Source organism: Leptodactylus fuscus, chromosome 6, assembly GCF_031893055.1.
Source record: "Leptodactylus fuscus isolate aLepFus1 chromosome 6, aLepFus1.hap2, whole genome shotgun sequence".
Taxonomy (NCBI): domain Eukaryota; kingdom Metazoa; phylum Chordata; class Amphibia; order Anura; family Leptodactylidae; genus Leptodactylus; species Leptodactylus fuscus.
This window is the reverse complement of record NC_134270.1, coordinates 59,877,503-59,904,844: the sequence shown is the minus strand read 5'-3', so window position 1 is coordinate 59,904,844 and position 27,342 is coordinate 59,877,503. Positions and strand designations below refer to the sequence as shown.

At 42.5% G+C, this 27,342-nt stretch overlaps 1 protein-coding gene across 2 annotated transcripts in view; it reads right to left on the bottom strand.

Annotated features, from left to right (window-relative positions):
- ROBO4 (roundabout guidance receptor 4) overlaps nucleotides 1–19,728 on the bottom strand; it is a 66,371-nt gene extending 46,643 nt beyond the window's left edge. The window contains exons 1-3 of one of the 2 annotated variants that reach the window (XM_075280071.1): nucleotides 19,579–19,728; nucleotides 15,384–15,686; nucleotides 201–358 (exon numbers count right to left, since the gene is read on the bottom strand). In XM_075280071.1, coding sequence (XP_075136172.1) covers nucleotides 201–358; nucleotides 15,384–15,686; nucleotides 19,579–19,651 — 534 coding nt within the window. In that variant the 5' untranslated portion in view covers nucleotides 19,652–19,728. Of the gene's footprint in view, nucleotides 1–187; nucleotides 359–15,383; nucleotides 15,687–19,578 lie in introns of those variants that run through there. The other variant, XM_075280072.1, reaches the window with a different exon arrangement.
- Between the last annotated feature and the right edge of the window lie 7,614 nt (nucleotides 19,729–27,342).

Here is a 27,342-nt window from a genome sequence, read left to right as displayed (position 1 = left end):
AGCCATTGTGACTTGTGGGACCTGCGTATTTCAATAATGAAGGGATTGACAACAATTTTGATAGGTGAGGGACTTTCACAGTCATCCCTTCATTTATTTAGTTAGAGAAAGGACCCATTTTTTGTTTTAGATGAAACAGATATTTTTCACGTTTTTTCTAATGTATGGGTTCACATTTCAGTATAACCTTTAGACTGTACCGTGTAGCGACTGTTGTTTCTGTCCAGCAGCACTCCATTTTTCCGCCATGTCACTATAGGCTCTGGGTGTCCTTTGGGTGGTAAACAGTCAATTACCAGTGGCCTCCCAGCGATCACCACTTTATCTAATGGCTCCTGGCGAAATTCCTCCTTCAGGACTGAAAAAAGCAGGAGATTACAACACAAGATAAGGAATGGCAGAAACAACTGACTGAGGCAACTTCTATGGTCTCTGATCAGTGGATGCCACATCTTTACATATATTACATAATATCCATATTCCAGGCTACTTTAATGAGAGGTGGATGCTTCATATGGAGTTCAGTTGTAGAAATTGTTACCTGAACCTCAACCCTGAAGGACCCCCAAAGGTCCCCCTGCTTCATCAAATATACCACTATTCTAAGTGGCACAGGACAAGCAGAGGTCACGTTACAGATTTTACACTGAGGCGTAGGACCTTCAAGTTACGTCTCCTCTCCAGGACATGATATATTGAGAACTCCGGTCCAGTTATCTGTTAATTTGCATATTTATTAGAGATGAGCGAGTACTGTTCGGATCAGCCGATCCGAACAACACGCTCCATAGAAATGAATGGATGCACCTGGTACTTCCGCTTTGACGGCGGCCGGCCGCTTAACCCCCCGCGTGCCGGCTACGTCCAATCATTTCTATGCGTGCGTGCTGTTCGGATCGGCTGATCTGAACAGTACTCGCTCATCTCTAATATTTATGTTTGGTTTTATACTCAGTTGAATAAATGATACATTTCTTCAAGGCTAATAACAACTGTCACATGGATGATAACCTAAGGTATAAACCCCATATATTACCTGAAGGCAGGAGAATAACTGTAGCGGGTGTAAGAGTACTGTAGTATTCACATCTGCGACCTGGTTTCAGAGGGAATCTAAAGGCTCATCTACCACATGAGACAATGCCAGTTATAAGTGACACGATAGGTCACGCATGCTTAATATTAGTCACCCCTAGAATTGTCCCCTCAAGCTGTCCCAAACCAGAATGCAGCTTCGAGTGTGGTTTGTGCAACCCATGCCCCCTTAAGGACAGTTGTGAAGTATGCTGGTGCAGCCCTGGTACCCAGGCTCCTACAGTTTCTGTCCTAAACTATACAAATTTCTGTTAGTAGAAGCAGCTAGCTAATTCCCTCCTTTCTGACGTCACCTTCATGATACACATCCCAGAATTTCATCAGTACAGGCTGTGCCCAGACACATCCCTAGTAACTAGCAATGTCTCACACTCAGAAGATATTAGGATCCGCATGAGAGAACAGTAGTGAGGGGTCCCTGGAGTGACTGTAAACCTGCTGTCCCTATAACCTCTGAATATGAAATGAGCTTTGTTCTATTTGGTTTGGATATTGGTAATATTACCGATAACTTCTCTGTGTGTTGCATTTTATTTCCCCTGAAAACCTCATGGGCCCAATAATTACATGCATGGGGGTCTATAAACCCCAATCCTGACACTACAGTCCGGTGTTTTCTTTTATTCAATAGTGGAAAATTTTGCGTGGATATACCAATCCTTTCCCATAGAAATATATAAGAAATCACTTAATATAATTCATCAACTCAAGGATTCATAATCATTTTTTAATAATATTTGTGATGTAAGTGCCCTTTAATGTTGTAAAAGATCATATGTTACAATATTCACTGAAAGAAACATAAAGAGTCTATAAAGTTTAACTATACACCGTTATCTTGGTACACAAAGGGTATAACCTATATTGGAATTATCCATTTATAGCAACAGGGGAATATTAGTATTCAGAACACCTTTACTATTAGTATAAAGGATTGGCAGACACACATGGAAGAATCACACTTATGGACGACAGAGTCCCGCTGAAGTCCCTGACCTCTAACAAACATCACACTTTCAAAATGGAGCCTTGAATATTGACAGCTAATCCCACTACTCTTCAATACATTTCCATAAGAAAGTCCTCCTGCTTTCCCCAAATATCACATGTAGGTAAGATTTACAATCATTAATATTGTAGTTTACAAAGTCTTTATACCTCTAGTAGACATGATGGCCTTCAGTTGTGACTAATAGATGACAGAGCTCAGGATGTCAGACAATGCTGAGAATTAGCACACTTCCTGCTTCCTCCACTTGCTGTCTGCTCAGTCTCAATCTTTTTATGATACACTTTGCTTATTTTACACATTTTTAGGAAAATACAGCATTTTTAGCTGTACTTTAGGTTAAAAGAAAATCTTGAAATAAGCGCATAAAGTCACAACACTCTACTTTGTGACTTTCCAGTATTCTAGTGCAGTTGTTTGTTGGTTACATGGCCTGATTGCAGCTCGGGCCCATTCAAGTAAAGCTGCAATACCAAGCACAGCCACTGCATAAATGTACAGCACTGTGCTGATCGTCTGTGTGGCCGAGTGTCAGACTCCTGCTGATCTTTAATTGATCTTCTTCTGTATCCCAAGATAGAATCGGTAATCAATTATAAAGCCTGGAAAACCCCTTTAAGGCTATGGTCTCACATAGCAAAGTGCAGCAAAAAAAAAAAAAACCAAAGCATCAGAAATGCATTGTGATTTTTTTTTCCGTAGAGTTTTTTTTTTATGGAAGTATAATCTTGTCAAACCGAAGGTTCGATATAAGGGTCCGCGACTCACAGCTTGTAAAAACTTTTCTTTTTATTTCATCCTTTTAAAATTTCTGTTTGCCACCATAGGCTGAAGTATACATTTAAACACAAAAAAACATAGTGTAGACAAGGTAGACACTGGACATGGTGAGTTAAAAACCGCTAGAAAACTGACGCGTTTCGGGACTATTGAGGCGTCCCTTACTCATAGTGAAACTAGCCTGAACATTGTAAGCAGTGTGAACTTAATATACACTCTGAGATGACTAAAACTGGGAGGATCCAAAACCTTTCTACATCATCAGCTGATCATTTAACCCTTCCTGGCAAGTTTGTGGATCTCACTTAGTTTTGTTTTAAATAGAGACAAGGATAGAAGTAAAAAAAAAACAAAACAAAAAAAAAACAAAACACTTGTTTATTCGAGATTATTCTGTTGCACGAGCATAAAAGAATAAATATCTCAACTCTAACTAAAGTTGATATCAAAAAGTTAGCTACTTTCAATACTAAACTGAAACAGATTACCGCAGTACCTCCCTCCATGTGAATTTAGTCCTACAAAGGTACAACAAGCCTGACCACTCCCAAGGTAATTAACTTGCAGAGTTGAGGGCTGAAATCTAGTCTAACAGGTAAACTGACATGTAACACTGTTTTCACTAACTTTAACCAAGCATCTAAGATAGACATCAGATTCGCTGATACAGATACCTTAATTCTCAAAACTTTTCAACACATCCCTTAACATATCTAAAAAATTTTTATACGTTTTTTATAAATGATATAAAATAAAACACGTTAATTTAATAAGGTTAGAGATGAAAAGTTTGTTAGTCAAAAAATAAAAGCCAGGTCTGACTTAGCATTCATACCCTCCGGTTGCCGACAGCCAAAAATCCAGTGTTTGGTGGATTTAGACTATGAAAATGATATGACAATCAAAACCATTGACAATGTGGGTGTTGATAGAAAAAACCCAGATTTTTACCCTACAAAAACCAGAAATCCTTGCTTCCACCTCTTTCAACAGAAGGTGGAGGAGGAATTGGTTGAGCTGGAAAATAAACTCAAAAAAAGCAGAGCTAAAAGGAATAATAACTTAACTAGAAAAGAAAGAGAGGCCATTAAAAAACTAAAAGAATCCCATAACCTTATTATAAAGAGGGCTGACAAGGGGGGGATGACAATAGTTATGGATTATAAAGATTATGTGGAGGGCTGTCATACTATCCTTGATGATGATAACACCTATTTAAAACTTAAGGAAGATCCAACAACAGCATATAAAAAAACTTTAGAAACCCTTATCAAAGAAGGTGAGGCATTAGGGATCTTTGATAAAATGGATAGTGAATACCTTATTAACCCTACTCCTACCATACCAACTATATACGGTCTCCCAAAAGTCCACAAAAACATCAAACCTGTCCCGTTACGTCCTATAATATCCGGACGTAATTCCCTTAATGAGAGGCCCGGGGCATGGTTGGACAAAATACTTCAGCCTCTTGTTTACCGCACCATGGGTCATATTAAAGACAGCCGAGAAATATTAAAAATATTTGACAACTTTATTTGGGAAGAAAATATGTCCTGGCTTTCTTGTGATGTCAGCTCCCTTTATCCTAGTATCCCCCACGGGGATGCCCTCGATGCTTTAGCCTACCAGCTTTATAAATATAGCCTATACACCCCAGCAATGTGTGAGTATATTCTATCCATCACTTCATTTTTATTAACACACAATTATTTTGTTTTTTTGGACACTTTTTATTTGCAGATTAAGGGGGCTCCTATGGGAGCCCCCTTCTCACCTTCACTTGCAAATTTATTTTTATCGTTTTGGGAAGAGAAATTCATTTTCTCTCCTGCCAATCCGTTTGTTGATTCTGTTTTCTGGTATGGGCGCTACATCGATGACCTACTCATAGTGTGGGTCGGAGATGTGGCGCCCATACCGGATTTTATTTCTTTTTTGAACAAAAATGAATATGGTTTAGGTTTTACATTTCAACATAGTTTTTCTACAATAAATTTTTTGGATATTACATTGCGGGGGTGTGTGGACTCAAATAGGGTTATCACTAAATTATATCGCAAACCTACGGCTGGTAACGCTATTTTGAAGGCAGATAGCTGCCATCCGGCGGCTACTATCAGAGGGATCCCCGTGGGGGAATTAATCCGAGCAAAACGTGCTTGCAATCATGAGGAGGATTTTGTACAAGAAAGTCAGGAGGTAATCAACAGACTCCAAAGCAGAGGTTACTCTAAGAAAATATTGAATCAGGCATTTGAGAAAGTACAATCGAGGGATAGAGAAAAATTATTGGAGGAAAAAACTGAAATTAATACCAATCTAGAACACGCCACAGTGTTCTCAACAAATTACAGTCCACAGTTCAATTTAATAAAGAAAATAATCAAAAACAATTTACCTATCCTGGAGCTTGATGATACAGTTAAAAAAATCCTTAAAAATGGGTTTCACTTTGTCCCTAGGAGAGGTGTATCTTTGGGGAATGATTTGTCCCCTAGTTTCTTAAAATCCCCCAACATTAGTTTAATACCAGATAGAAAGGGATCGTTTAGGTGTGGCAGACCTAAATGTAAGAGCTGTCCCTTTACTGACAATACGGAAGAATTAAGCAGTTTTAAAACAAATTTCAAAGTAAAGTTTAATTCCAGCATTAACTGCACCACCAGATATACTGTATACTGCATCAAATGTTCAGCTTGTAGAATGGACTATGTAGGCAGTACCACCAGGCCATTGAAGGTAAGAATAGCCGAACATATCAGAGACAGTAAGAAGCAGGGTACGGATGGTATTTCTGGTGCATCAAAACATTTCTCGAGTAAACATGGTGGAGAGATAGATAATTTCTCTTTCTGGGGAATTGAAACAGTCAATGATAACATCAGAGGAGGCAATAAAAAAAAGATCTTACTTAAAAAAGAAGCATTATGGATCCTCCGGTTTGGCTGTCGGCAACCGGAGGGTATGAATGCTAAGTCAGACCTGGCTTTTATTTTTTGACTAACAAACTTTTCATCTCTAACCTTATTAAATTAACGTGTTTTATTTTATATCATTTATAAAAAACGTATAAAAATTTTTTAGATATGTTAAGGGATGTGTTGAAAAGTTTTGAGAATTAAGGTATCTGTATCAGCGAATCTGATGTCTATCTTAGATGCTTGGTTAAAGTTAGTGAAAACAGTGTTACATGTCAGTTTACCTGTTAGACTAGATTTCAGCCCTCAACTCTGCAAGTTAATTACCTTGGGAGTGGTCAGGCTTGTTGTACCTTTGTAGGACTAAATTCACATGGAGGGAGGTACTGCGGTAATCTGTTTCAGTTTAGTATTGAAAGTAGCTAACTTTTTGATATCAACTTTAGTTAGAGTTGAGATATTTATTCTTTTATGCTCGTGCAACAGAATAATCTCGAATAAACAAGTGTTTTTTTTTTTTTTTGTTTTGGTTTTTTTTTACTTCTATCCTTGTCTCTATTTAAAACAAAACTAAGTGAGATCCACAAACTTGCCAGGAAGGGTTAAATGATCAGCTGATGATGTAGAAAGGTTTTGGATCCTCCCAGTTTTAGTCATCTCAGAGTGTATATTAAGTTCACACTGCTTACAATGTTCAGGCTAGTTTCACTATGAGTAAGGGACGCCTCAATAGTCCCGAAACGCGTCAGTTTTCTAGCGGTTTTTAACTCACCATGTCCAGTGTCTACCTTGTCTACACTATGTTTTTTTGTGTTTAAATGTATACTTCAGCCTATGGTGGCAAACAGAAATTTTAAAAGGATGAAATAAAAAGAAAAGTTTTTACAAGCTGTGAGTCGCGGACCCTTATATCGAACCTTCGGTTTGACAAGATTATACTTCCATTTATTTACTCCAATGAGTCAAGGAGAATAGGGTCGTGCACCAACAATCATCATTTGAACGACTACAAGGGTGAGCTACTTTATATCTTTTTCTATTTTTGTAGTTTTTTTTTTATGTAGATTGTGAGCCCCACATAGAGCTCTCAATGTACTTTTTCTTGTTTTCCCTATCAGTATGTCTTTTTGGAATATGGGATGGAAATCCATGCAAACACAGGGAGAACATACAAACTCCTAGCAGGATTTGAACACCAGGACTCCAGCACTGCAGGGCTAACCACTGAGCCACCGTGTGGCCCCTTTCTGTAGAGTTTTTCATTGGGATTTCACATAATTTTCCTCTGTGGACTTTCTCCACTATTATATCTATAACAGAAAATTCCAGCATTTCCATAGGTGTTATTGACATACTGCACTTTTCAAAAATGCAGCTTTTCCAGAGCAGATTTTTTTCTACATTGTGTGGATGGGATCAGCCAGAATCCAATTCAATATACTTTACACATCTTGTAAAATGTTAGGTTTTTGCAACTTTTCTGACACCATCTGCTTAAAACCCAAAAGTCAGAAGGATTGTGAGGCGCCGCTTTCAGAGTCTGTATTCATACAAGCTTTTGCCTTTCTGCTCCATGGGAGGTTTCTGTCCTCCCTCAGCTTGCCTTAGGCCAGGGATAGGGAACCTTCGGCTCTCCAGCTGCTGTGAAACTACAACTCCCAGCAAGCTCCATTCACTTCCATGGGAGTTCCAAGAACAGCAGAGCAAGTATGCATGCTGGGAGTTGTAGTTTTGCAACAGCTGGAGAGCCGTACGTTCCCTGCCCCTGCCTTAGGCTGATGCCCCACAGTGCAGAAACGCAGCTTCTTTTGTTGCAGATTTTGTTGCGTTTATTTGAGTCAAACCCAGGAGTGGATTGAACAGAAGGGAGAAGTATAAGAGCTTCCTACAGTGTTGGCCAAAAGTATTGGCACCCCTGCAATTCTGTCAGATAATACTCAGTTTCCTCCAGAAAATGATTGCAAGCACAAACTCTTTGGTATTTATATCTTCATTTATTTTGCTTGCAATGAAAAAACACAAAAGAGAATGAAAAAAAAGTCAAATCATTGATCATTTTACACAGAACTCCAAAAATGGGCTGGACAAAAGTATTGGCACCCTCAGCCTAATACTTGGTAGCACAACCTTTAGACAAAATAACTGCGCACAACCGCTTCCGGTAACCATCAGTGAGTTTCTTACAATGCTCTGCTGGACTTTTAGACCATTCTTCTTTGGCAAACTGCTCCAGGTCCCTGAGATGTTAAGGTTGCCTTCTCCAAACTGCCATTTTGAGATCTCTCCACAGGTGTTCTATGGGATTCAGGTCTGGACTCATTGCTGGCCACTTTAGAAGTCTCCACTGCTTTCTCTCAAACCATTTTCTAGTGCTTTTTGAAGTGTGTTTTGGGTCATTGTCCTGCTGGAAGACCCATGACCTCTGAGGGAGACCCAGCTTTCTCACACTGGGCCCTACATTATGGTTCAAAATTTGTTGGTAGTCTTCAGACTTCATAATGCCATGCACACGGTCAAGCAGTCCAGTGCCAGAGGCTGCAAAGCAACCCCAAAACATCAGGGAACCTCCGCCATGTTTGACTGTGGGGACCGTGTTCTTTTCTTTGAAGGCCTCTTTTTTTTTTTCCTGTAAACTCTATGTTGATGCCTTTTCCCAAAAAGCTCTACTTGTGTCTCATCTGACCAGAGAACATTCTTCCAAAACGTTTTTTTGGCTTTCTCAGGTAAGTTTTGGCAAACTCCAGCCTGGCTTTTTTATGTCTCTGGGTAAGAAGTGGGGTCTTCCTGGATATCCTACCATACAGTCCCTTTTCATTCAGACGCCGATGGATAGTACAGGTAGACACTGTTGTACCCTCGGACTGCAGAGCAGCTTGAACTTGTTTGGATGTTAGTTGAGGTTCTTTATCCAACATCCGCACAATCTTGCGTTGAAATCTCTCGTCAATTTTTCTTTTCCATCCACATCTAGGGAGGTTAGCCACAGTGCCATGGGCTTTAAACGTCTTGATGACACTGTGCACGGTAGACACAGGGACATTCAGGTCTTTGGAGATGGACTTGCAGCCTTGAGATTGCTCATGCTTCCTCACAATTTTGCTTCTCGAGTCCTCAGACAGTTCTTTGGTCTTCTTTCTTTTCTCCATGCTCAATGTGGTACACACAAGGACATAGGACAGAGGTTGAGTCAACTTTAATCCATTTCAACTGGCTGCAAGTGTGATTTAGTTATTGCCACCACCTGTTAGGTGCCTCAGGTAAGTAACAGGTGCTGTTAATTACACAAGTTAGAGAAGCATCACATGATTTTTCAAACAGTGCCAATACTTTTGTCCACCCCCTTTTTATGTTTGCTGTGGAATTATATTCAATTTGGTTTTTTGACAATTCTTTTTGTGGTTTTCCATTGAAGACAAATTAAATGAAGATAATAATACCAAAGAATTTGATTGCAATAATTTTCTTGAAGAAAATGAGTATTATCTGACAGAATTGCAGGGGTGCCAATACTTTTGGCCAATACTGTATATATTTTCCATTTCCTCTGTAGCCATTTTTGGCTTTGGCTCAAAAAACCGCAACAAAATCTGCAACAAAAGAAGCTGCGTTTCCGCACCGTGGGGCATCAGCCTTAGGAACCCTGTGTTACGGTTTTTTATGTGTACCACCCCAGTCAAACTCCCCATATGCCACTGTCCCCAGAGCGGGTCACATCCTTGGAGTCAGGAGCATGAGCCTTTCAGGGGTTGCCTCACCAGGTAAGTGAAAAACGATAGGTTATAGACAGAGGGGATACAATCTGTGCAGGATGTCCATAGCAGACATATCACAGCAGACCCAGCCGCGACAATAAACAAACAACTAAAATCAGCTGGCTTTGCCCACTTGCTTAAGTCATGATTCCTGCACAGTTGGCATGGCATACGTCCATTTTATCCATTTCTCATTTTTATTTCCTCTCTCTCCTATTCTCTCATAGGTTCGAAGGTTTGGTGAGTAATACTTGTCTTCCTTTTTCATATGTAATGTTACAATGTTATGATAAATTACAATTAAATTACCTAATGAGGTATTTGTAAAAAAAAAAAAAAAAAAAACACAACTAAATAAAACGTTGCCTTTCTAGAATACATGTACCTATATAAGTAACAATTTCCGGCTTATACTTTGTTCTGTCGCCATGTTACATGTAATAATGAAGCCGGCCACTGAATATTTATTAATGCTGACCCCCGGGAACTGGCTCAATAGAAATCCTGTGGGAGCCAACAAGCGAAAGCAAAAACTTGACAGCAAACCGAGTGTTAATGAAAGATGCTGACTGCATGCTTGACAAGAATTAATGACATTGCTAATTAATCGTCTCGTTAGTCATTGTTCTCAGTATCAGCGGATACACAGGATTGCCGGAGAGGAGGATTGGTGCATTGTAGTTGTGTAGTTTCCATATCCCCCAAATGACATATAAATCAACATTGCTACATAGAATAAGCATAACTTCAGGGAGACAGCTTACATAGCGGCCACCATTTGGTAACTGTAACTGGTAGTCACCATACAATGCAAACAGTTGATAGTTAAAAAGACAAGAATCCATCAAGTCCAACACATAATCCTACACTGTTGGTTCAGGTGGAGGCAAGAACCACCATGAAGAAGATGACAATTACACTGTTAATAAATCTCCATTAATATAACATAAAGTGGGCACACACATAGGGGATGCTGCTCAGATACAACCCCTGGAGTACAAACTACTTCAAGCTATAAGGACTCCATTCACCTGACAGAGGCCAACAAAGGAGTCTCCCTTTAACACTCATAGACTGGTATGCATCAGCATATATAGAAAAGGATGTAATAGGATATTAAACTATGCAGTTCCATAGACAGGTAGAGTGTTGGCCAAAAGTATTGGCACCCATGCAATTCTGTCAGATAATATTCATTTTCTTCCAGAAAATGATTGCAATCACAAATTCTTTGGTATTATTATCTTCATTTAATTTGTCTTCAATGGAAAACCACAAAAAAATTGTCAAAAAGCCAAATTGGATATAATTCCACACCAAACATAAAAATGGAGGTGGACAAAAGAATTGGCACTGTTTGAAAAATCATGTGATGCTTCTCTAATTTGTGTAATTAACAGCACCTGTTACTTACCTGAGGCACCTAACAGGTGGTGGCAATAACTAAATCACACTTGCAACCAGTTGAAATGGATTAAAGTTGACTCAATCTCTGTCCTGTGTCCTTGTGTGTACCACATTGAGCATGGAGAAAAGAAAGAAGACCAAAGAACTGTCTGAGGACTTGAGAAGCAAAATTGTGAGGAAGCATGAGCAATCTCAAGGCTACAAGTCCATCTCCAAAGACCTGAATGTTCCTGTGTCTACCATGTGCAGTGTCATCAAGAAGTTTAAAGCCCATGGCACTGGGGCTAACCGTGACTACAGGTGACATATCATTTTGACTGCACAGTGAGTTCACTGAAAATGAAGTCCATAAGAAAGTCACACAAATGCAGTTTTCCTGCAATTCATAATGTTACCATTTAATATACCGTACAATGTACTGGGGTTCTATGATGGATGAAATTTTAATTGTTAACATTATCAGGTAAAATTTCTCCTGCAAACATTAAGCACCCATATGACTCTGTGAATGGGAAAATAAAAAAAAGTTATGGGGTTTGGAAAGTGGGGAGTAAAATATGAAAATAGAAAAATGCCTACAGAGTAAAGGAGTTTATAGAGGCTAGGATGGCAGCTCTCTCACTCTACCTAGGGATACAGCAAGCCAGTCTGTGAGAGAGACATACCTGTCAGAGTCGTACAAGCCAGGATTTTCTTGCTCTTTTGTTTGCTGCATTTTTGCAAACCTATCCATAAAACCTGACCCAGTGATTGCTTACACCTATCTGCTGCCACTTGGCTTGGTTCTGATAAAAGAGACAAGTGTGCTTTGACCTCAGCAAAGGCAATCCAAAGTATAATCTCACAGCCTATTCCATGGAATATATTGCAGCCTTCTGTATACTGGTATATGTCAAGATATTTTTCCCCATCGTATACAACAAATGAAGGGCTTTATCCACTATGATGGTTGTTGTACAGAGAAATAGTATGGCTAATGAAAAAAAAATATAGTGCGGGCAGCAGTGAGTGGTCACTTTCCAGATTTCCATCCCGCTTCAAATACCTGCCCACCCTTCAGATCGTAACTTACAACTTTGCTGTGGGGATGGGAAGTGACCGCTCCTGAAGAAAGCCTACAAGACACTGGAAAGGAGAAAGGAAGAGATGGGCTGCAGTGAGTCATGGACATTATATGGAAAGCAGGACACAGGAACAGACACTTCAGACAATTGATTTCCCTGCTCTGCCAGCTATATGAAAATCAGGATACAGGAATGGCCGCTTGAGATTACTGCCCATTCCTTATAACTTTGCAAGCAGAGTGGGGTTGCAGGTAATTTGAGGTGATCATTTCTGTGTCCTGCTGGTCATATAGTTGCTGTGACCCCATTTTACATGCTTACAAGACAGGTGGATGATCATCATTCATTTATTACCACTGCTCTGTCCTCTCTGTACTTCTTTGTCATGTTTGGTCTGACACAAACAAACATTATATCAAACAGTAACCCTTCGTTCACACCTGTGTTTGGTATTCCGTTCAGGGAGTTCGCATGGGGACCCCCGAACGGAATACCAAACGCAATTGCAAGCACTGTGCAGTAAAAGCAAATGGACCCCATAGACTATACTGGGGTCCGTGTGTGTGTCGCACACTGCCCGCATGAATCATGCAGACAAGAAAGTAGATTGTGAACTACTATTCTGTCCACATGTTCTGTGCGGAGATCTGGCGTCAAGCACACGGAGTCCATTCTAGTCTATGGGGATCCGTGTGCTTTTACTGCACATCATTTGTAATTGCGTTTGGTATTCCGTTCGGGGGGGGGTCCCCATGCGGACTCCAACGGAATACAAACACAGATGTGAACGAGGGGTAAGGCCAGTTGCAGACAACTGTGTCATCAGTAGCAGCAGCCTGTGCTGTACACATACATAGGAAAGAATAGCACAGAGGGTGCACACAGACACTTCTGGGGTGCACCAAGAGGCTAATTAGCATATGAATAAAAACAGGCTCATTCAAAAACCACTGAGGCGATTTACATACAAAAGATAGGTGTGAAATAGCCTTTCTAAAGGCAATGCAAAGTATGTGCTTATCTAAAAATGACTTTTCCCAATGATAGATCCCCTTTAATTCAAAGGCAGTTTCAATCGAAATTTAAAGGGTTGTCCCATCAAAGCAACCGCTTTGTTTATAAAAAACAACAATGACAAAAACATCCCTTAACTGCAACAGGAAAACAAAAATGTGAACCCAGTCTTAGGCTCCGTTCCCACGGAGTAACACACCGCTCATTCTGACACGTAAACACATGTCAGAGTGAGTGCTGTAAAACAGAATCTCATTGACTTTGGCTTACTAATCCCATTGGACCCTAGTGTTTGCCTTTTGAATGTTTTCCCCCCCGAAAGTCCGTAAGCAAACATGGTACCAGGCCATACTTGACCCTGAGTCTTGTGGCCTACAGAATGGCAGAGCAGGGAGTCTACATATACATTAGCTGTCAACACTATCGGCATCTGGAGCACACTGATACAGTTGCAATTGGAGCCCTAGGGGTCTGAAGCATTATTAGGCTCAATATCTGATGCTCTGGTTCCTAAGAATCCTGGGCGATTGCCTAGTTTGCAACTTGTGCCAGCTATACCCCTGTCTCTATCACACTATTGCAATGTCTGTGCAAAGCTAACGGTATCGAGATAACCTGACATGTGAACATCTAGGGAGTGTTTTCTAGACATACACAGATTCTGATTTTAAGGCTCCGTTCCCACGGAGTAACACGCCGCTCATTCTGACACGTGAACACGTGTCAAGTGTCTGGACCATGCCCAGAAGGGTTTGCTCAGAGGATTAAGGCTTATGAAGCAGCTCTGGAGTGTGGTTCATAAGGAGCTTCAGTTCATTCTCTTTATACAGGAGGCAAATACAATTTTTCCAGGATCTGGTCTAGATAATAGTTCACAGTACATAGGCAACTTTCTACCAAACCAGGCTTCCCATTGGCTTATATAGGCATGTTTTGGGAACAAGAAGGAAAATAAATCTAGAAGCAAGCTAAAGATGGTCTAGATCAGCCTCGAGGTTATAGCTGCATAACTGTTTAGTGGGGTGAACTTGGGGATAGATTGGGCACCTATAACAAAGGAGAAAAAATGAGCAATCTGGCAATAACTATAGGCAGACATCAGCAGCAGAGAATATTTATCTTGAAAACTACAAAAAAGGAAAGAAACCTGAGTCAAAAGATTGACCAGGTCTTTCAAGTATTTATGTACTATTTGGGCCTAGTACAGAAATTTTATTGGTACTTTGATCTTTCTATGATGTGTTTTATTTGGTAATTGTATAGTGGTAACAGTTGACAGTAGTATTTGATGATTTTAGATATATTTTACAAAAAAAAATTATTTGTGTATAGATAGGGGCTCCTAAAGGGATCCTATCACTCAGACATGATTTTTCTAAGTACCATGTCGGAATAGCCTTAAGAAAGTCTATTCATCTGCTACCTTTCGTCGTCTTCTCCACGCCACCGTTCGCCTACAATTCCAGTTCTTGTCGGTATGCTAATGAGCTCTCTCGCAGCACGGGGGGCGGGCCCCAGCACTCAGACAGCACTGGGGGCATCCCCAATGCTGTGAGAGAACTCTCTCCAGGGTCACCTCCTTTTCTTCAGCAGCGTCATCTTCAGCCTCTTCTTCTGGTGGCGTCTTCTTACTTCTAGACCTCGGGCCTTGGGCAGAGCAGACTGCACATGCCAACAGGCCACGACAAAATGGCCGCTTCCAATACTGTGCAAGCTGCCATTTTCTTATGGCCTGTGGGCATGCGCAGTCTGCTCTGCCCAAGGCCCAAGCCTTAGAAGTTACTAGCCACTGCCAGAAGAAGAGGCTGAAGATGACGCTGCTGAAGAAGAGGAGGTGGCACTGGAGAGAGTTCTCTCGCAGCATTGGGGATGTCCCCAGTGCTGCAAGAGAGCTCATTAGCATACCGACAAGAACCGTGATTGTAGGTGAATGGCGGCACGGAGAAGACGACAAAAGGTAGGAGACGAATAGCCTTTCTTAAAGCTATTCCAACGTGGTACTTAGAAAAAATCATGTCTGAGTGATAGGATCCCTTTAAGCTTGTACCCCTGATCCTTTAAGACCCTTGTAATGCCGCTGAAAGTGCTGCAATGCTTTCTAATATTGCCCAAATGTGAATGAAATTTAGGTCTGTCAGCATATAGGGCCCACTCTTACTTTTGCCCAGAGCGCTCTGGTGACTGAAGGGGAGCCAAGAACCACTTTGCAACACAAGAAGACTGAAGTATTATAAATAGTGGGTTCAGTTATGTTATAAATTTTGCATTGAGATCCAGGAACTTCAAGTCACCGATTAGGAACAGAGATTTCTGCTTATGTAAGATTCGTGTCTTTTCTTACCAGCGATGGTGAGTGATGCATTCCTACTGATGGCTGTTCCTAGGCGGTTTCTTGCCAGACAGGTATAAACCCCTTCATCTGACCTTCCTTTGATATGTAAGAAGAACAAGGAGCCTCCAGGGATAAGAGAATTGTGGCCTTTAGAGAAATTAACAGATTCACCATTGCGGTACCATTCTATGGTGGGCTCTGGATTCCCCTCAGCACGGCAGTTCATGATGCCAGGCTGGTCTCTTCGTACAACCAGGTCGGAGGGATGCTCAATGATACGAGGCATGGAGTCACCTGTACGGGATTTGGAGCCTAAACAAAAAAAATAAATCCTGTTATATAATAATTATTATTAACACCAAAAACAATCCCCAGTAAATATAAAATTGCTTCTTTAGTTACTGTATATACTCGAGTATAAGCCGAATTTTTCAGCCCAGTTTTTGTGCTGAAAAATTCCCCCTCGGCTTATACTCGAGTCAGCAAAAAAAAAAAAAGTAGAAAATTACTGTGAAACACAAACACATTAGGTATCCCTGTGTCTGAAAGTGCCCGGTCTACTGAATATAGGGTATCTGCAGTGCTCCTGTTCCGTCAGGAAGTGGTTAATAGGAGCACTGCAGATACCCTATATTCAGCCAGGCTGAATTCCAAGTGGGGGAGAAAAAAAACCCAGTCATCAAGCTCAGGGAAGGGGCAGACAGACAACCAATACACCCCTCCCCTTCCCCAGCACCCAGCAACTACTGCACCCAAAAACTCTGACCATTTTAATTTTTGAAATTTTCCAGTAGTTGCTGCATTCCCCCCCCTCCCTCGGCTTATACTCGAGCCAATAAGTTTTCCCAGTTTTTTTGTGGTAAAATTAGGGGCCTCGACTTATATTCAGGTCGGCTTATACTGGAGTATATACGGTATGTCTGTTTTCCGGAAAACTAGCTGACAACTAATATACTAACATCACATCCTTAATTTACATAGGTTGTCATTCACCTTCCCCAAAACTTTAATGGCAAATTTACCTAGCTACACATTGCTTTCCTAGAAAAAAATCTAAGGCTAAGGACTCATGTAGTGTGTCGCAGCAATATAGCGCTGCAGGAAAAAAACACAACGGCAAGGTTTTGGAAATGACAGCTGGAATCCCATCCACCTTGCAGTGACTGTAAAACACTGTGTTATATTCCGCGGCATTTATGCCACGTGGGGCCCCAGCCAAAAAAGATTCTATACTATATATTGCAGGTGTAAAATCTGACAATCCAGAAATTCTGATAATCCATCATTTCAATTCAGATTATAAATTAAAGGACAAGTCCACTCACACCACCTCTTCACTCTTACCCAGTTGGATTTTGCAGGCCACAAAGGCACTGGAAAGGGGAAAGGATGTGTTACTCATATCTGTCAAAAAATTTGAGAGTCTTCAGTAGTTGATAACTTTTTTAATGGCTAACTAATAATGATGGCAGATTACAACGTTTCGAAGCTCCCGGCTTCTTCTTCAGGTATATCTAAAAACAATTTCTGAAGGATGCATATTTATGTACAAAAGGGATACATAGGAATAGAATTCTAGGAGGGAGGTTAGAAGAAGGTTATTGGTTATACAACTAAATTCATCAGTTTGTGATGTTCTTATTAGTTCACAGAGTGTCTTTATGGCTGGCTGTCTCAGTTCAGTGATTTCTGTAGGATGCCATGAACCCATGTGAGCAGTGGAGTAACTACTACCATAGCAGCGGAGGCAGCTGCCACAGGGCCCGGGACGCTGGGGGCCCAGTGACAGCTGCTACCGCTGCTATCATTATACTCGGGGGTCTTTTCATACCCCTGAGTATAATGATTGGCGGACCGGGAGAGGTAAGAAACATAAAAAACATGTTACTTACCTCTCCACGATCCTGCCAGGCCTCCTTCCTGATGTCCTTTCTGACGTCTCTGACGTCACATGAACCCAGCCTGCGTCCCGGGTCATGTGACGTCCGACGTCATTGAACAAGGACAGCAGCGGAGAAGACAGCGTAGGAGCCAGGGACAGGTAAATAACAGTAGTTTTTTATGTTTTTATTCCCCCGGGTCTCCGATTATTATACTCTGGGGTCTGAGATTCATATCTCTATCTCTCTATCTCTCTCTCTCATGTTAAACAAGGTCATAAATTTGTACTCTTAACAGCCAGCCATAAAGACACTCTGAACTGATAAGAACATGACAAACTGCTGAATTGTTTAGTTGTATAACCAATAACCTTCTTCTAACCTCCCTCCTAGAATTCTATTCCTATGTGTTTCTCCTGTACACAAATATGCATCCTTCAGAAATTGTTTTTAGATATACCTGAAGAAGAAGCCGGGAGCTTCGAAACGTTGTAATCTACCATCATTATTAGTTGGCCATTAAAAAAGGTATCAACTACTGAAGTCTCAAGTTTTGTTTTTTTTTGTATTTCCCACCCACTGGCTAACACGGTACAAAAACAAACATTTTCCTTATACTCATATCTGACAGACATTTAGGACACAACCAAGGTTATCTCATAAGTGTGTATTGCAGGATAAGCAGTGCTGTACATGACCAATAAACAGTGGACTCCTACTGGCCATGGACATCTGGCTTTATGCAATTATCAGTATTTTTGATATATATATATATATATATATATATATATATATATATATATATATATATATAAAACAGATCTTGCTAAATATCCTGGATGGAAATATCAATGACAAATGAATGAATAATGTGAGGAATGCCGAACAGGAAGAACTTTCAGAGAATAAAGGGACAATAAAGGACAGTAATGACAGGCGGCGGCTGTGCATATTTCCTTTATTTTTAGACCCCAGCAGTCGCTGTGTTTACTGGATCAGGACAAAGGCAGGAAATAAATATTGTGATAGAGAACAGAACATTCTATATATGTGGATCATACATGGATCATACCAGCAAACACCCCAATGCTCGACCTGTGGAGTTGTGTTCATAAACTAGAGTTTCCAGCATGCTCTGCCAAACATAGCCTGTCAGGGTATGCTGGGAGTTGTAGTTTCACAAAAGCTGGAAGGCATCCATGCTCTGTTCAGCGTCACAATTTTTATTTCATGCCATTTACTTCATCCAATACATAACTCTACTGTGAATGACAATCCGTACAGATCTAGTCCTATGTTCACACACATTATACAATGTTAAGCAAGTTCTTGCAATCTTTATTTGATGTAAACCCAACAGGAGCACAAATATTTCTCCAGTTATGAAAGCTTAGGGAAGCTGTGTAATCAGGATTAGCTATGTATGGACAGAGACATAACATGAAACGCCTGTGACCCGTTACAAAATCTATAATGAGGCCCTCCCTACCTTGTTTCATTTAGAATAGTGGTATATCTCATGTGGCAGAGTCATCTTTGGGGCCCCTCAGGGTCCAGGGCCCAGTGGCAACTGTTACCATTACCTCCCCTATAGCTACATCCCTGTGTATGGATTTTAGCCTCTAAATGTAGGCAAGTTTACATTCACTTCTAAAAGCAGAGATCTTAAGAATTAAGATACAAAGTATATTAGAGAGTTGCAAAATATTTAATTTTTTTTACATGATAGTTTAATATTCTAGATCTTCAACCAGAGATGAAACATGAAGTTCCTGGGCCCCAATCTGTTCCAGGCTCCCCAACTGTAATGTATTGCTTATAAGAGACACATTATGCCCCTCTTAAGACTCCTAGGCCCAGGTGTGAATGCACATTCTGCACCCTTTCACATCACACCCCTGTCCTCAACTGTATATAGAGAAAAGAATCTTTACGCACCCAGTAATAGAGAATGTAGGCTCAGCTACGCAGCAAACAGGAAATCTCTACCATGTAAGCACTACTATGAGAAGATCTACAATATATCTGTTGTCTGTAGAAATAGTCTATGTTAAGATTGGTGTAGGATATGATTCTCTTACAGGCATCGCCTGATAACACCTTCTATATTATAACATAGGATGGGTTTCTCAACTCTCACAGCAATGTATCAAACAATCACAGTACTGGGAATTTCTATCAAGAAGGAATATTTGCTACAGGGATTTGTGGACTCCACGCAGTAAAGTAGAGCGAGATTCTCTACACTTCCAGCAGTATGATACTATAACTGCATGAGACATGGCAAAGAATGAACCGGGGACTACCAGCATCAGAGTACTCACCTTGTAGTAGCTCATTATCTGCTCTACACACCATTATAACTAACAATAAACCACAGGTCAGAGAAGTCTCCATGCTAGATCCCAGGGATTCTTCGTGTCCTCACAAAAAAACTTTCCAGGGCTTCTCAATGTCCTCTCTGCCTTCCAGTCTGGTCACATCCCTGGGCTTAGCCTAATGATAAGGACCCTCCTCTGCTTCCACTTCTGGGACTCCTGTTTCCTATTTCCTCACAGAGAAGGTGGACAATGTGACCAAGGACCCTCCCATCACAAAGCAGAGGACAATGCAGAGTTACTGGTTAACTCCAAGGGTCCCCATCTTACTTTCCTACAGTACAATGTACAGGAAGAATAATGTTATTATACTTCAGACGATCCACCCAAAATATGCAATCCCTCCCTAAGACAGAGATTCCATGAAGTGGAAAAACTTATTTTTTTTGTTGCAGATGTTGCTGAGTTTTTTTGAGACCAACACAGGAGTAGCTACAAAAGGAATATAAAATAAAAAGGATAGACGTCTACGTCTCTTTCTCAATCCACTCCAGGGTTTGGCTCAAAAAACACAGCTAAATCTGCAAAGAGTAAAGCAGATTTTACACAATGTGGAGCCTAATGAATGAAATATAGGAGAGCATATAATACATGCCATACCAAAAAGTAGAGGTGTAGCTATAAAGATAAGATAATTTTTTTAATAGTCCCACCAGGGGAAATTCAGTGTGATACAGCATCATGGATAGTACAGTAGTATACAGCTAAAGAGAAACATACAAGCTCATAGCAGATAGAGAGATACTAGGAGTCATAGCAACTAAAAAGAAAGAAAAAACTTCAGGATCATTTAGTTCTCTGTGGGAAGTGATGTTGATAATACAGCCCGACTGCGGTTGGAGGACATGAGGAAGTGGCACAGCATGTACACATAACAGGCAGAATCAATTTTTTGCAGAGGTGGGGAACATATGCAGTTATCACAATAACAGGTGGTAGTTCCTTTGGTAGGTAGTAGGATCTCATGCTCACATCTGATATTTCAATATCTTGCATCAGCACTATTGCTCCTTAAACACAAAAATGCCCACAAAAAAGTGCACCATCTTTCATCGCAAGCCCTCCTCTTTTCTTCTTAGCACATTGATGTGTTGTATCCACCAGAAGACGTCTGAAGCTATCCAGGAAGACAGGGTTCTGATTATTCCTCCATACTATCTTCTCTCTTGCCATGCTTCCTTAACTCGTGTGGGGGGAGATGGTAACAAAGGCTGTAACAAAGTATCCACGTGTCCCCAGGAAAAAGAAATTTCAGTCAGCCGAACGCAGGCATCTTCCAAGCGTAAACAATAGACACCAACACATTTCCTTGGTAAGTTTCTCCTCCATGCTTTGTCTGCCTCTTGTTGTCCACACTTCCCTTAGCTCGTGGGGGGGATGGTAACAAGGCTATAACAAAGCCACCACATGTACACTCCATTCAGCCGACTGCAGGCATTTTCCAAGCATAAACAATAGACACAAAGAAAAATAATCTGCAGGTTTTTCCATTCCAAATAGTTAGCTATTCATAGCTGAAAGGTACTTGAGTGGAGGATTCTTGTAAATACAGACAAAAAGAGTGAAAAGGGAAATTTAAGGTCGCTCTCAGCTTGGAGCCTCTGTATCAGGCTGCCACTCATAAAGGGAGAAGAGGAAGCAGTAGCAGGTATCTGTCATATACCAGGTCCTTATTAGCATGGAATATAGGGGTTCTTGCAGGGCTGGCCTTATGCTAGAAGTGCCCTGTGCCAGATTATTTTGGTGCCCCTTACTGTCAGGGTCTGGGGTTGCTAGGTGGGGTGGCATAGACACACAAGTCCAGTTTCTTTAGTCTAAAACAAAGGTAGAGTTTATTTTCACTCAAAAATATAGTGCAGCAACAAAAGGAGACAATACAAAAATAAATACCTGCCCGGCTAGGCTCTAACTAAACATAGAATAGGTTACCTCACCTAGAATAACAGAAATCCAAAAGCCAGTAGAATCATTCAGGACACAGCTCCAAAAATATGACCTCTTTGTTTGCTCTCCAGCCAAGCTCTGCCCAAAGTGTTGCTGCTGGAGCTGGCTTCTTAAGCCTCCTTGATGAGGAGGCTCTCTGCAGCTGAGTCACTGCCGGAACATCCCCAAAGTGTGGACTGGAGAGGGGATGAAATGACAGGTCCCACTACCAATCCTACCTGTCATTCCTAAAAATCCAGCCCAGTACTGAGCATTTATCAAAATGCTCAGCAGACGAAAGTTGTCTGCTGAGAACAAACAATCCTGGAGTTTTCTCATCTTACCCACCTGAGTAGTCTGGGTGAGATGTACACCCCCTCCATTACCTGACCAGCCATCGGCTTACACCACTTATACACTGCCTACCAATAAGTATTTGGACACCCATGCAAATGAAGATATCTGCGGTCGTAATGTACTGTACATCACGCCTTGGTCCCAGTGCATGGTCGACTCAACACCGACGCCTATTGCACTATTTTAGATAACAGTGTGCTTCCTACATTATGGCGGTTCTATGGGTCGGACCAATGTTACTTCCAGGATGGCAACTTCAGCTGTCATGTAGAGAGGTCTACCATGGCTTGGTACAGTGACAATCAGGTTAACTGAATGGACTGGCCTGCCCAGAGCTCAGACTTGAACCCTATCGAGTTGGATCACCGAACTAAGGGGTGGTGCAGCAGTCCAAAATCGGTGAAAGAACTTACCTGTCTTCTTCAAGTCGAATGGAATAAAATACCACTAGCCGTCATACAAGAACTTGTGGAAAGTATGCCCTAGAGGGTTGAGGCTGTAATTGCCGCTCGTGGAGGTTCTACCAACCATTGAATATGAATAAATGTTTTTTTTCTATTCTACCACAGGTGTCCAAATACTTATTGGTAGACAGTGTAGACAACTTTAATTTCCACAATTGGAGTTTCCCTGGAATGTAGCAAGAAGCAGAGTGCGGCATAAGACCAAGTGAGCAAGTTTTCTGTGGATCACTTTCAGTGTGAATCCATTTTTCCTGTCATCCCTACCAGCGGCACAACTGGGGTATTTTCTGCCCCTATCTGCTGGTAGGACAGGTGGATTTTTAATTAGCCAGTATCAATTTCACATGGCTAGGATCCCTTAAAAGGACACAGCTTCCTCCCCCAAAACGTGTTTTTTTCTTTCTGTCTTGTGTGGACCAGGACAGGTGGGGAGGACTTTCTGTCCTCCTAAGGGATCAGGACTACTTACCTGATCCAGGTGATCTTTGCTTTAAGAAGATCTATCCCTTCAGCTTCCTCCATTCTGTAAGCTGATGCCTTTAATAAGAAGAAAATTCGCACTTTAAGGGCAAAGTTTGGTCCCGGGGACCTGGGGCAAGTTGAGGTATGCTAGATGACTCACTACGCTCCAGTTTGGAGGCAGGGAATAGCGGCGCTGCTGCTGCGCTTCCATTTGCCTGGGGATCCTTAGGGCCGGCTGAGCGAACGTCGGCATGTGGAACCTTGGTGCCACGGCTAGTTCCCGGCCAATACCTGTTTGTGGGCGCACATTTCCGGTGTGGCCCGTGTACTTCCTGTGCGGCTGTCCGCCGATGCAGGAGAGAATTCTACCTGCCTTTCATGTTTTAGTGGACTAGGTCCCCCGAGGAGAATGTTTGGTATCCTAAATAGTTAGGTTACCTTAAATCTGCAATTTGGAAAGGTCTTAAAGGGCCGGCTTTTTAGCCCCGCCCCTTCCTCTTGGCAGCTTAAGAGGCCGGCTGCTCAGGCTCTCTTTACCTTCCAGTATTACTCCTGGCAGGTCAACTAGACTCCTAGGTTCTTTTGTGCCAATTGGCCTTACTCTCAAGTGCTTTGTGAAGCATTTCAGGTGCAAGCTCTCTACAGTCTAAAGGTAAGACTTGCTAGCCTTCCAGCCTTTTAAAATATATATATATATATATATATATATATATATATATATATATATATAATTTTATTTTTTGTCTCCTTCACCCATATTTTATTGCATAGGCGCCTTGCATCAGATTGTAAAATGTCCTCCCCTACTACGCCACCTTGTGATCGTGGCAGAAGGAAGAGTCCCACCAAAAGAAGGCATCCGCCTTGTGTGAACTGTGATATTCCGCTCCCTGACGGTAGGTGGCGGACTCTGTCTCCATTTTCTTATCAGGGAAAAAAACAAACAAAAAACCCTAACTCCGGTTTTCAATTAGGGTACGACTATTCTTATTGCCGCCAGTGTAGAGTCCCCCCTCGGGATGAAGCCTCCACCTCTGAGGTTGTGACATGGGTCAAGGAGTACATGGTGAGTAATCACACCAATGACATGGAACCCTGGTCTTCCACTGAAATTATTACAACTTTTTTTGTTTAGGACAATTCCCTTAAGGATATCAGGAAGTCCTTATTTCAGCTGACTAAAAAACAAAGGCTGGATAGGCCCTCTGAGTCATTATCGTCTCTGGAGAGACTCCATGTTGATGACGAAGCGGTCTCCTCGGACGACCAATCATCTGATTCCAGCAGACCCATATTCCATCGGGATAAAACCCATAAACTGCTGAAGTCCATCCTGTCGTGGGACCAGGATGCAGACGGGGAAGCCTCCACGTTCACCTCTGATAGGCGGAGGGCTTTTCAAGTGGACGCTTCCATGGTCGACCTCATGGAACAGGAATGGAAACAACCAGAGAAAGCCTATGTCACATCTAGGGCCTTCAAATCCGTTTATCCCATCAACCCATCACAGCTGGTTCGGTGGGGCCCCCCACCTAAAGTAGACCTGGCTGTCTCCAAGCTCTCCCGTAGAATCGTCGTTCCCCTGGAGGATGGTTCGAATCTCCAAGATCTCCTGGACAGAAGAGTTGAGTCTACATTCGAGAAGGCGTCTGCGTCTGCCCAAGCGTCAGTGGCCATAGCCTCTACTGAAGTGGCTGACAATCTGAAGGCATGTCTGGATTGCCTCGAACACGATATCAATTCCGGGGTGAACAGGGATGATAACCTGGCCTCCAAGAGTGACCTTCGCCTAGCCTCGGATTTTCTCCATGAATCATCGAGACAGCAGCTTAAACTGGCATCAAAGTCCATGGCCCTGACCACCGCTGCAAGGAGGTCTCTCTGGCTCAAGCCTTGGCGGGCGGACGCCGCCTCTAAGTTCGCCCTATGCTCCCTCCTCTATCAACTGGGGAAGGTTTTTGGCTGAGGGCTGGACGATCTTATGGAGGGGCTAGCCGAGGGGAGAGGTAGGTCACTTCCTCAAGCCGCAAGGGGCAAGAGGCCCCCCTCCTCTACAGGGCGGAGCTATCGTCCCCAACAGTCCCAGAGACGCCCTGGTTATCATCCAAGAGGTGGAGGTCGGGAGGGTTCCAGAGAGGAGCCTAAAAAGAAACCTGCCTTTTGAAGGGATGCGGCTCCCTATGACCTTTCCTCCCGTAGGAGAACAACTTTCTGCATTTCTCACGGCCTGGCGTCTAACCATCTCGGACCCATGGGTCCTTCAAATCATCCATCAGGGTTATGCTATAGAATTCTCCACGCATCCGTGCGACCAGTTCACTATCACCCGGTCCTTCAACAAACCTGCCTAGAAAAATCAGTGGCAGAGTACATCGCGAAGGGAGCCTTGGAAAAGGTCCCTCCTTCAGAAGTAGGCCGGGGGGTCTATTCACCAGTTTTTCTTGTCCCAAAATCTACTGGAGGGTGGCACATGATAAGAGATCTGAGGTACCTCAATCTCCACATCAAACAGAAGCCCTTCAGGATGGAGTCCACGACATTTCTTCAGCAGGAAGAAGCTATGGCTACTTTGGACCTAAAAGATGCCTATCTTCATATTCCCATCTACCATCCGCACAGAAAGTATCTTCGGATCTCCGTACTCATATCCGGTCACAGGGAACACCTACAGTTCACTTCTCTCCCCTTCGGCATATCATCAGCCCCCTACATCTTCACCAAGGTCATCGCTCCAGTCGCCGCTGCACTCAGACTGCAAGGCCTTTCTGTTGTTCCTTACCTCGACAACTGGCTTATAAAAGCTCAGTATACTTCAATTCTCCATCACCACCTCCAGATAGCCATCTCCTTCCTACAGACGTTGGGCTGGCTTATCAATTAGGAGAAGTCAGAAATTGTGCCGTCTACCCAGAAGAAATTCCTGGGATTCATCATAGATTTGCAAAGGATGCAGATCTTCCTAACCAGCCCAAGGAGAGCGAGGATAGAGACCGCCGCGCAATTTCTTCTGCAGACCTGCCGCGTTACAATACGCACCGTTATGCGAGTCTTAGGCCTGATGTCATCCTCGGCCAAGGAGGTCCCTTGGGCATTATTGCATTTGCGTCCCCTCCAGATGGAAGTGTTGAGCGCCTGAAACAAGTCACCATGGGGACTGCACAAGAAGATCCTCCTTTCTCCCAATACCCGTCTTTCCCTCAGATAGTGAAGACACCTGAAAGACGGAAGGTCCTCGGTTCAACCTCGTTGGACCTTGTTGACAACAGATGCATCCCATACGGGGTGAGGAGCCCATCTAGACGACAGGACTATCCAAGGTCATTGGAGGAATCCGGAGGAAGGAACATCCAATCTGAAAGACCTAAGAGCGGTTTAACTGGCGCTATGTCACTTCACCCCCTTTCTCAAAGGGAAGGCAGTGAAGGTGCGGTCAGACAATATGACCACCTTGATATACCTTAACAAACAAGGCGGCACCAGATCTCCAGCCCTATTGAAAGAGGCGAACCTCATCTTTGCGTGGGCAGAAAAGAACCTGTCCCACTTATCCACTGTTCACATCATGGGCTCCCTGAAAATTGTAGCGGATCAGTTGAGTCGGGGTATTATCGTATCAGGAGAATGGTCTCTCAATCAAGACGTAGTTCAACAGATCGTCCAGAGATGGGGTCTCCCGGAGGTCGATCTTATGGCAACCCAACTCAACGCCAAGTTAGGGACTTTCTGCTCTCTGTACCAGGAGGACAATCCCATGGCAGTGGATGCCCTGTCCATCCCAGGGAGGTTCAAGCTGATATACATCTTCCCCCCAATTCCCATCATACCAAGGGTATTGATGAAAATAAGACAGGACCAAGTCTCGGTAATCATCATAATCCCGTTCTGGCCGAAAAGGACTTGATTTGCCCAGCTCATGTGGATGAGTCAAGGAGTGTATTGGAGGCCCCCCCCCCCCTCCCAGATCTGGTGACCCAAGGACAGCTGAGATCCCAGGATCTGAGGAGACTCAATCTGACAGCCTGGAGGTTGACTAGTCCCTATTAAGGAATAGAGGACTGTCTCAGAACGTCCTGAAGACGCTTGCTAGTGCCAGAGCTGCATCTACAACCCAGAGCTACAGTAGGATCAGTAACATCTTTAATGCCTGGTGTCTTGAACATGAGGTGGACTCCTCCGATCCCCCAGTGGGGGCGATCCTGGACTTTCTTCAGGACGGTCTAGACAAAGGGCTAGTCGCCTCCACCTTGAAGGTACATGTATCCGCTTTGTCCGCCTATCTGGGGAGACATTTGTCTCAGGGTCCTTTGGTGAGCACCTTTATTAAAGGGGCAACTAGGCTGAGACCAGCAGTTACTGCTCCCGTCCACCAATAGGACCTTACCTCGGTCCTATCGGCACTTTGCATTGCTCCCTTTGAGCCTCTGGAAGAGATGAACTTTAAATTTTTGACTTATAAGGTGCAAAAAAAAAATTGGAGCTTTATTATGGAAATGTGCAAAATAGA